An 11,155-nucleotide genomic window follows, 5' to 3' on the forward strand; every position below is an offset into this window, starting at 1 on the left:
ACAAACGAACATGAATGGAGCCTCCGTTCGTTCAACTGTGTTCGTGAACATTCGGTAATGCGTTCTTAAACATTCATTCATGTTCGTTTGTATATGTTGTTCATGAAAGTTTTCTGTACATTTATTTACGTTGTCTAAACATTTTTATATTGTTTAATTTATTACTGTTAACATAAAATAGGAAATCATATTCTTACATTTTTTTTAATTGTTCCCGTTACCTTTCTCAATATTCACACTGATGAATAAATCGATCTCAATCTCTAGGCTCCACCAATTTTATTTGTGTCCATTTGTGTTTGTGAATCGTTCGTGAACACATTCATTACCTTAATGAACGAACACGAACATAGAATCTCGTTCGCTTGCAGCCCTACGGCTACATCTCACCCTCCCAGACCCTATTAATATCTTTGGCTATTAGTGGGATTTTACTCGGTACGTGTTGTTGTTGCAGAGATTTTCTTATTATTAATTTCGTACACATGAAATACTTTAATCCGAGTGAATCCCACACAAATCATAAAACTATGGGGCAATTTCATAGAATAGTAACCAAGTTTCAAAAGTGTTCCAATTAGGTCACTCAACTTTAAAAAGTGTTCCAATTAGGTCACTTAACTTTCATATTTTATTAAATTAAATGTTTTAACATATTTTTTTAACGTTTTTATTTTTTGTTTCACATAGGAAATCTTTTTATCTTTTTTTTGATGTTGACGTTGAGTGACGACGTGAATTTTATTTTTTATTTTTGAATTTTAATATAATTAACGTTTTTTAATTTTTTAAAAATATAACTACATATATTGCAAATTCCGACCCCCACATCTTATCCTCCATTTCTTTCTTAACAAACAAAAAAATCGGTGAGACTCGATTTGAAAAAAATATGCATGAGTGACCTAATTGGAACATTTTTTAAAGTTGGTTACTATTCTATGAGATATTCCCTAAAACTATCTATAACATTTAAAAATAAAAAAACTACAAGAGACACAAACTTAAACTAAATATTGTTAAAAATTTTCTACCCAGCTTATTCAAAATTTGCTATAATTAAACAAACCATGTATTCATTTAACTAAAAAAAAAGTATCCAGTTACAACAGAGAGGCAGGTAGGCTAGAATTTATTTTTAACAAGTAGACTACTTGCACAAGACGGTATCAGTCCGACCAAAACCGCTCTAGATTTAATGATGGCGTCGAAAGAATCGTATCAGCAATCACCTTATTTGCAGCATCTGTGTAATGAACACCATCCCACTCTATAGCTGATGTTACATTGTTGCATATGTTGTACCCGGGTTGGCCACATGTGGCTTTCACATTGTAGTTGTTTGGCGGCCCTCCATACCCACAACATGCCTTAAATGGTTCTACAAATCCTGTAAATACAAATTATTAGCTTCGTAACACGAAATTCACAGGTTTGGGTCGGACCATGAACACGTGTAGCTAAACGGTTAGGTTGATCTAGCGTGTTAACGGGTTGGCCCATTTAACCTTTTTATTTTAATAAACTAAACAAATATTATTTTGTCGGACTGGGTATTTTATGCCTTTTATTATTATTACTAGGTTGTTTTCATTTTTCGTTTCTAATATTTATATATTTTTTGGATTTTAATTTTATTTATTGTAAGGAAGTTAATAATATACGTAGGGTTTGATGATGAAAGGGTTTCATATTTAAATGAGATGTTATAACCCGTTTAAAAGTTATATGGGTTTGGTGAGACCCATGGCCCGCTTATTTTTTTACTATAAAATTGTTTCTTAATTATAAATAATATTTTTTTAAATGGATATTAATTATTAGTATATCCCTATTTTATAGGATTTTTATATCAAATATTTGGTAAGATTAATTTTTAATATAATGAGATGTTATAACCCGTTTAAGGGTTATCTATACCCATGAATTCGGGTCAAATAAATAAAAGCTTCCATTTACATATAAAACAATCTGGTGGCTTGAAATGATGTGGGAAGCAACCAAAGAGCTATTAAAGGTTTTGTTTATATATATTTAAGATTTAAGATTATTATTATTAGTTTAATTTTATAATTTTAGAGTATTAATATGCACGAAAGTAAAAATAACCTTTTCAGGTTGAAACAGTTGTGTTCATGTCAATTTGTGAAACCATTGTTTGGGTTAATGTGTCTAACATAAATTTTCGCTCTTCGACTCACTAACCCACGAACACGACCCGTTAACCCCCCCACACACACACACACGCGCACAGTTATTACCATATTTTGACGGTTTGGCGAAAAGATTATATTTGATGCTGTAGACATCCACATACACGATAACCGCGCCTTTTAACTCTTGTCTCAACTCTTTGCACATTTTACGTAGCCCTTTGTTAAAAAGTTTGGCTAAATCGTTATGAACCCGAAAGCATCCAATTTTGTCAAGATCGGTACTGTTGTGTGGATGTAAAGCAAGCTCTTTAGGAGAACAACCTAACGGGCTCGTACTCTGTATCCAAAACTTTCTACCGCCGTACTGGTATAAATTCTACATTTTTTCACATATGAAACTTAAGCATGCTTTTAAAAATGGAATAAAAATATGAAATGAAATGATAATAATGTTTACTTGAACAGCTAGTTTAATCTCTGCTATAAAAGATGGAATTTTGGCTGCAACTGGTGCATAAGTGAGATTTGATGCATATAGTGCTACTAGCAGATCGTTTTGTCCGATATCTATCATGTAAATTGCGCTGCGAAATCCATTTTCATTGATGAAGTTCCCAGAACCTGCAGGGAGTGTTTTATAGAATTAATAGTATGTTGAGAACTGTGAGAACCGCATAAGACGCGTGCATTTCGCTTAAACGAAACATAATTTGAAAAACAAATGTTTATTTGATCTTATCTCCTCTCTCTTGAAATTTTTGAAAAAAATTATAAAAATATGTGCATAGGTGCATATGAATTTAGATATGAGATTATAAATATTGCATTTTTTTTTAAATTAAATCTTAAAAATATTGAAATATACATGCATTCTAGTCCATTTATATAATAGGTAGTACAACTGTACAATATTTAATGTGGTTCTCGCAGTTATTGACATATTATTGGTTATGAACTGAACAGTCTTGTTTTTTAATTTTTCATAACTACTAATATAGTTAAACTACTAACGAGGTTGTATATTGGTTGTCTGTATAATACGGTTACATAGAGGTTCTAATGTTCTATTTATAGAAAGTATATGCAATATACGTTTTAGAGTAGGGGGGTGTGTGGTGTAGTTCGGTGCGGCTTTAGGCTAAAACCAAACCGAAAATCAAAACTTTTGGTTTTTGGATTTTTTGAAACCGTTTGGTTTCAGTTTTTCGGTTTTCATTTTGGTTTCGGTTTTTTCGGTTTTTGTCGTTTGAGCTTGAAATTTTGTGGCGGAAAAAAAAGTTAGCAAAAAATAATTAATTTAACTATAAATAATTTTGTTCATTGTTAACTAATAGACTATTATATATTTGACCAAAAATATATGAGTTATATATTTATTAAATTCTTATAAATTACTTAATATAATAAAAAAAATAAATTTAGGAATTCGGTTCGGTTCGGTTCGGTTTTTATAAAAACATAAAACCAAACCGTCGGTTTTTGTTTCGGCTCGGTTTTTTCGGTTTCTTGCACACCCCTGTTTTAGAGTATAATAGCTACATAACTAGTCTAACAATATGGAAAAAATGACAACATTGCATTTAAACGAATATGAACATACCGAGCGAGAGGAGTTCAAGCGAACGATTCTTGAAATGGACGAATTGTCGGACTTGAACACTGATTTGAAAAGGAACAAACTGCGGTAGAGTCATGGCACCAGACACTGCAAAATTTACTCCACTTGTAAAATTCGGTGCCAGTGATTCCAAATATGGGCTCAAATAACTCAGCTTTAGATGTTCACCTGTTTTCAATAACTAATATTGTCACATAACATGTTAAAGTAACAAAAATAACAACAAATGGATGGAATAGAGAGTTGACTAACAGAAAAAGTCAATGATGAGTCTGCCATCACCCAACCGGCCCGTGCCTCGGTGAAAGAATGTAATGCCGTGTGGAAGGCCAATGGGGAGTCCTGCACCGGCTAGCACGCCTCCTGTGTCGGAATTCGAGTCACCAAAGTTGATAATAAGAGGTTTGGACACTGAGTGTCCAATAAACATGCAAATGCATAATAATAGGATTACACTCTTCATATCTATTGGTTTCCACTGGATATGATCTATTGTGTCTTATATATAACAGTATGAAATACAATCTATCTATCTATATATATATATATAGGATCAGAATCACGTGAGAACTATTTGAAAATTGAGAACCATGAAAAACATTTTGGACCACAAAAAACCCAAAAATGAAAAAACAAATTCATAAAAAAACGCAAAAGTGAAAAAAGTAAAACAAAAACCAAAATTCTTATTTATCATCTCGATTTCATAAAAAAAACGTCTCGGATTAGCTAAATTATACATATATGTATAATATGTACATATATGTACATACATGTTTTTTTATACTCATATGTACAATTTAAGGTAAATGATAACGTACATATGTGTACATTACGTAACTAGAGATTAAATGTAATTATACATATGTATATAATACGAGGTTTTTGTTTTTTTTATGGAACCGGAATGAAATATAAGAAATTTGTTTTTTTAAAAATTTTTGTTTTAAAAATTTTTAAATATTTTTTTAGAGGCTTTTTAGTGGTCTAAAATGGTTCTCAAAGTTCCAATTTTCAAATGATTCTCTTAGTAACCTTACCTATATATATATATATATATATATATATATATATATATATATATATATATATATATATATATATATATATATATATATATATGGTACTAAGAAGTAAAGAAGAACATGTGGAGTTACCATCATTTGAGGAATTATAAAAACATGTTGGTATTTGTTAAATAAAGACAAGACAAGGGAACATGTTAATGAGCACCAGTTTTGGATCTATGAGGATATATAACTTATATATTAATATAAGTGTAATAGGAAAGTGCAAGTGGATGTTTGTGTGTTGATTAAAGTCAAAATATTATAAAACTTATTGATGTTGGAAACAAAGGCACACAATGTATGAACTATGAACACATGCTTTGTAGATAAATTGTCAAAAGTGGTTAAAAGTGATTTAGGTTTTATTAATTCTTATGATTATGATTTTAATGTTTAGTCAAACTAATCTTGTATTATTTTATTGGTCAAGCCTTGTATTTTTTATCAAAATCGAACGAATTTAACCTAGCTAAGATATCAATAAACGGAATTTCTGCGACCACCCTCGATTTGGGAGTTGTGCGTTAGGCGGCAATGCGGAAGCGACAACACGAACACACATATGATAATCACATAGAGATATATAAACTACACACGAATGTTTACGTGGTTCGGTTTCAATGGGGGACCCACATCCACAGGTTGCAACTAGGTTATTTCTCATGCTTAGAAACAGAGATTACATTTACAATAGAGGTATTTAGAGCATGTGGAGTAGAGCCGGGAATAAAAGGGGTTGGACAGGCCCCCCCCGCGGTTTCTCCTGGATCATTTCCCACATAATCCGGGGATTACTCCCCACTTTCTCCTGGATGAATTTTGGGTGTGGTAGATCCCTTGGAAGAAATTGGGGAAAAAAATTGGAAGAAGTTGGATGACACCGTGATGTTTAGGGTAAATGGGAAACAACTGGGAAAACAAAGAAAAACTAATGTGGCATGCGGGATGAAATAGGGAAAATGAGAAAATTGGAAGGACTATTTATGCTCTTATAGATTAATAACGAGTGTTAGTTATTTGGTAAACAAGAAACATAACTGGACCCTTAATAGTTATTTAAAACCAGTCAATTCATTTTGTTTCTTTCAAGCCCATAAAGCCTCCATAATCCCGATAGTTGTAAGACATTCCTTCAAATCCGCTTGTTGTGTTGCATCGTGCCTATCGAGAATGGTTGTAGATATCACATGTGTTCATCGGATTGAGCAGCACTAATATACACAAGATAAAATGAGAACTTGATTTTCCAACATCAATAACATGATGCGACACGAGGTTAAACAAGTATGACACACATAATCCACTTAAGTAATCGTGCCTTAAATATGTTAACATGCCAACCCAACGTGTTTATGTTTAAGATTCGTTTATCCAAATAACTAAGTTTTATGGATTTCCCTTTTAGTCGTTCTTTAATTTAAGGATTTTATGAATTATATTACGTCAATTATTTATTATGATCTGTTAATTGTGTTGAGCGAGACACGCAAACAAGTGTGTTAAAGATGTTCTCTTTAATTCATGTCATTGAATTCTAATATTAATCGCGTTAATTAGGTCATAAAGTTATTTACATTATTCTATTTATCATATCGGATGACCCACTTATTAAACATGTAAGTAAGCGACACACTTAACAAACGTTCTTCAACGTTCAATAGTCACGATAAATCGTGTCATGTCACGGTTAAGTTACTACACAAGCTCGAATCAACTTAACTCGTATGTAATAAAAAAAATTAACAAGCGAGCCTAACCCGAGCTTGAAACATTCAAAGCATCGCGCTCGGTTGAATCTGTAACCTGCAAACCCTAATTTCTCAATCCTTCACTTCCAGATCACATTCATTCATCTTCTTCAGTGAAATCAAAACCCTAAGTTCAATAATAATAATAATAATATAATATTAATGGACGCAAAGGACATTTTAGGGCTCCCAAAGAACTCACTATCAATTCCACCGGAGAAGAAATCGAGACCGCAGAAAGACTCTCAACGGAAACCTGATGGCATCTCGCGTGAGGTTATTATTATTATTATTCGGTCAAAAAATACTTGAAACGAAGCAATCGTGTTCGAAGTAATTAGGCCATAAAACAGAAGCTGCGAAACAGTGCCTAATTTACAAAATAGAAATTATTATTATTATTATTATTATTATTATTATTATTTAATTTTGTGTAATATGCTGCAGGTTTATGCGCTTACAGGTGGTGTGCCACCACCTCTTATGCCTTCACTTGATGTTAATCAGCTGAAGAAACGTCAGAAATCCGAAAATGAGAAGGTTAGTTAGTGGTTATGAGTTGTGTAGGCATGCTCGTGTTCGTTTGTTTAACTGAATTTTCGTATCGTTTATGTTAGTTCGCTAGGAAAATGAGTGTGCATGCTAAACGAACAACGATTGAAGTTTAATAGATGTTTAATTATTCTTAAAAAATATGAAGTTTCGTACTAATTCGTAGCTAAGTGGGTTAAACAAATGAGAATGAACGAAGGTAAGTAAACGAACATATGACTGAACACAAGCAAACGTAAATGAACAAACGGAACACGGACACGAACGTAAATGAACGAACGCCATCAATCTGAAAATGAAAAGGCTAGGTTATGAGTTGTGTAGGTGTGTTCGTGTTCATTTGTTCAACTTTATAGAACACGAACAGTTAAACGAATGAGTTTTCGTATTGTTTATGTTTGTTGGATAAGAAAATGAACGGGTGCGTGTTCATGTATGTTCGTTCGTTAACATTCTAAACGAACAGCTCATGAACATAAACGAACACCAATTGAAGTTTAATAGATGTTTGATTATTCTTAAAAATTATAAAATTACATAGCTAAATGGGTTAAACAAACGGAAATAAACGAACATTCACGAACGTTAATGAACAAACGGAACATGTGATCATGTTCATTCATTTAATTAACTGAACAAGAAGAATTTATTTGTGTTCGTTTGTTTATTAAACTACCAAACATAAGCAAGCTTCCTGCTGAGCGGTTCACGAAAAGTTCGCTGAACGTTTGGTTGTATACACTCTTTGCAGGCCTAGAGTTGTGACTTCTATGTGATGTTTTTTAAAGTTGTGTAATTAGCGTGTACTGTTTTTTTGTAACTGTAAGTTTACACTAGTCTGTTATTCATGTTATGCATTTGACTTTTGTTGATGGTTTTGATATTATTCTTTTAGATAACATGGGAATGGCTTTCATTCACAAGCTCAGCTCGGAAAGATGACTTGAAGCTTTACCACTGGGTATATTGTTATCATATTATGTACTTTATTTTTTATTATGTACAAGTTTGATTGTTACCTGGATGTATTTTGTGGTATGTTTTAACGATTTTAAATGGTTATAGGTCAGAGTTGTAAATGGAACTCCGCCAACTGGAGATTATTCGTTTGCAAAGTACAACAAGGTAATGCCTTGTTTCTTTTCATAACAGCCATTGAATTTAGTATATATGTATGTATATAGATATAGATGCCATGCTGACTTTGACTTGAAATGTTGCAGTCTGTTGATGTGATCAAGTACACAGATGAGGAGTATGAGAAGCATTTGACAGATCCTGTGAGTGCCATATTATGTATTCAGCTAACCGGCGTTTTTTGCTCTTTAGAATAAGCCATCAAATTTCAATTTTTATAACAAATATTTGTTAATTTTAAACAAGGACTAGACAAATCAACATTGGTCAAATTTTTGTTGTTAGCAAACTTATACAGTTATACTTTTTTGCCAGGAATGGACTAAAGAAGAGACGGATGAACTCTTCGAGTTATGTGAACGTTTCGATCTCCGGTTCGTTGTAGTTGCTGATAGATTTTCAACATCTCGATCAGTGGAGGAACTCAAGAATCGCTACTACAGTGGTAAGTTAGTTTATATTTTTTGTCTAAAATCATGACACCACTTCCATTATTAAAACCTACAAATGACTAATTTCTCTTTGTTATCCATACAATTGCAGTTTCTCGGACAATATTAATTGCAAGGGCTCCATCTCCTGCTGATGTTTCTAATCACCCTCTTGTTAAAGTAAGAACATTTGCACTTTTTGTTTTTCTATATTTTGTTTCCCTTAACATTTTTATGAATTGTCAAGTTATTTGGCTTTCTTTTAAAGATTTATTTATTCTTTTATGTAGGATCCATACAACATCTCTCAAGAGGTAGACCGTAAGCGTGCGTTGTCTATGGTTCTCTCTCAGACAAAGCACCAAGAGCGTAAAGATGCTGAGGTGTGCATTTTCCGCTTCAAATTATCAAAGTGTTTTAAATATATTTAGATGGAAAATAATCATTTATTTTTTTAATTCTTTGTTTTTAGGTTCTTTCTGAAGCTAAGAAAATAATGGAGGCTCGTATGGCTGCAAAGGTAAGTTTAATACTGGATTCCTTTCTACACGTGTGTGAAGATGACACTTGTCACGTGCGTCATGTTTTATATTTCAGGCTGCTCAGGATGCTGAGCTGGCAGTCACATCAAATGCTAGTCCTGAACGCATGGAAAAAGCTGCTGCTGCTGAAACCGCATCACCTTCTAATATTCAGGCTACTTCAGGTGTTGCACCTTTGATGTCAATAGCAGAAAATGCTGCTGCTGCAGCAGCCTCTCTTCGCACGGTATCATAATATCCTCTATACAAACACATATATGCTTGTGCTTGAGGAAATTGATTTTATATTACTGATTTATTGTGTATGCAGCTTAAGGTGTACTTGAGAACATATGCATTGGATCAAATGGTGCAAGCTGCCAGTTCATCAGCAGGATTGCGAACTATCAAACGTGTTGAACAATTCTTACAAGAGCTTAAGGTTCTTATTATTATTTACTTATATGTTATATCCCATAGATACTCTTTGAGAAACCAGACATGGTTTTTACAGTTTTGCCTTTTGTATTGTACAGGTGAATTTGAAACCCAAAGTCCCGACTAAAGCTGTTTGTGCAGAGCATCTGGAATTGCGAAAAGAGATACTGACTCTTTTAAATCTTCAGAAACTGGTGTTGTTTTGTTTTTATGCTCGTTTCTTTAATTAGTCTGATTATTTTATTTTTGGCTTACTAAATTAGTTTTTCCTTTTTATTATTTTTCAGTTGCAAAATAAAGAAGAAGGTTCGTCTTACCGTGAAGGTTCATATACTGAAACACCAGACACACCAAAGGTTACTAATCCCTGTTAACGACAAAGGCAAACTGTTTTTGTTGTATTTTTTTTTATTATTCTCGATATGGTTCGACCTGACAGCGTTTACGTGTCATTGAACAGGACCGTGCATTTGTTCCCGACTCAGTAAGCTTTGGAGGTAATAAGCTTGTTTGGATTTTTACTTGTGATTTCATATTTCTTATTTCATTTTTTCATCTCGTTTTATTCTTCGTTCCTTTTCCAGCAATATCAACAGAAAGAGTTGGCAAAAGGGACCAAAAACGCAAGGTATGGATCATGTTTCCTGCAACTTTGTTTGTATCTCCAATCTCCATATTATTTTATTATTGGTATTATGTTTCATGGATTGATAACTGTTAACGGTAATATTTTTTGTGTTTAAAGGGACCGGGAAGAGAAGCTCCATCTTCACCAGCGCAGTCTAACAAAAGGCCTCGAAAGTTGAAGGCTACGGATAGTTAGTTAATATGACAGGTATTGTTTATATAATCAGTAAGCATGTTAGCCTTCTTATCCAGGTAGAAAAGATATTTATGAGATTGATTCTGACAGCTATTGGTCATCAAGAAAATGGAGACCCGTATCGATTGTCTTCTTGTTTGCTCGTCGTCATGCGAAAAGTCAATCGGAACTCAAGGGAGCATGGAGATTGCAGACTGGGCTTCGGTGGTTTCTTTGAACTTGAAGCGGCCAAATGCGAGATATGAGGCAATGTAATGTAAATATAATTAAGTTACTGGTCACAACACTTGGTGTTGTAACACCTTTTGGGAAATGTATGGTTGGATGTTAGAATTTGAAGTGTGTTGAATGCTAAATCAGTTTATGTGGTACCAAGTAATACAAATAACCAGACATCTCATGTTTTTTTTTGTAACTGTTCGGGAGAGTTTGAAAACACCTTATTGGCGTTTTCAAAAGGCCAATAAGTTAAATGGTGTTTGGCAATTACAAAAATTCCTTTTATTTTAGCTTTTTGAAACAGTTTAAAGACGGTTTTCTAAAAGCCTTAAATCATGGCTTTTTAAAATGGGTTTTTGAAAAAGCCAATCAAAATGGGTTTTTGAAAAAATCAATAAGGTAATAAGTTGTTTTCAAATTCAATCACAAACATGCTCTTACC

The 11,155-nt window shown here is 33.1% G+C and overlaps 2 protein-coding genes across 2 annotated transcripts; one reads left to right on the forward strand and one right to left on the reverse strand.

Moving 5' to 3' along the window:
* Positions 1–1,169: 1,169 nt before the first annotated feature.
* Positions 1,170–4,237, reverse strand: LOC143554586 (GDSL esterase/lipase At3g62280-like). The gene is made up of 5 exons (XM_077044305.1): positions 4,027–4,237; positions 3,757–3,942; positions 2,614–2,777; positions 2,262–2,532; positions 1,170–1,390 (listed from the first exon to the last, which is right to left on the reverse strand). The coding sequence occupies exons 1-5, from the start codon at positions 4,235–4,237 to the stop codon at positions 1,170–1,172; spliced, it is 1,053 nt and encodes a 350-aa protein (XP_076900420.1).
* Positions 4,238–6,617: 2,380 nt separating this feature from the next.
* LOC143554587 (SWR1-complex protein 4-like) lies at positions 6,618–10,881 on the forward strand. The gene is made up of 17 exons (XM_077044306.1): positions 6,618–6,868; positions 7,040–7,132; positions 8,040–8,105; positions 8,210–8,269; positions 8,368–8,424; positions 8,597–8,726; positions 8,825–8,892; positions 9,003–9,095; positions 9,185–9,232; positions 9,310–9,480; positions 9,565–9,675; positions 9,770–9,865; positions 9,959–10,027; positions 10,132–10,168; positions 10,256–10,299; positions 10,417–10,506; positions 10,585–10,881. The coding sequence occupies exons 1-16, from the start codon at positions 6,755–6,757 to the stop codon at positions 10,492–10,494; spliced, it is 1,335 nt and encodes a 444-aa protein (XP_076900421.1). The 5' UTR covers positions 6,618–6,754; the 3' UTR covers positions 10,495–10,506; positions 10,585–10,881.
* The last annotated feature ends 274 nt before the right edge of the window (positions 10,882–11,155 follow it).

Source organism: Bidens hawaiensis, unplaced genomic scaffold (assembly GCF_021521415.1).
Source record: "Bidens hawaiensis isolate Kalapana, Puna unplaced genomic scaffold, B.hawaiensis_p1.1 tig00017762_1, whole genome shotgun sequence".
NCBI classification, from domain to species: domain Eukaryota; kingdom Viridiplantae; phylum Streptophyta; class Magnoliopsida; order Asterales; family Asteraceae; genus Bidens; species Bidens hawaiensis.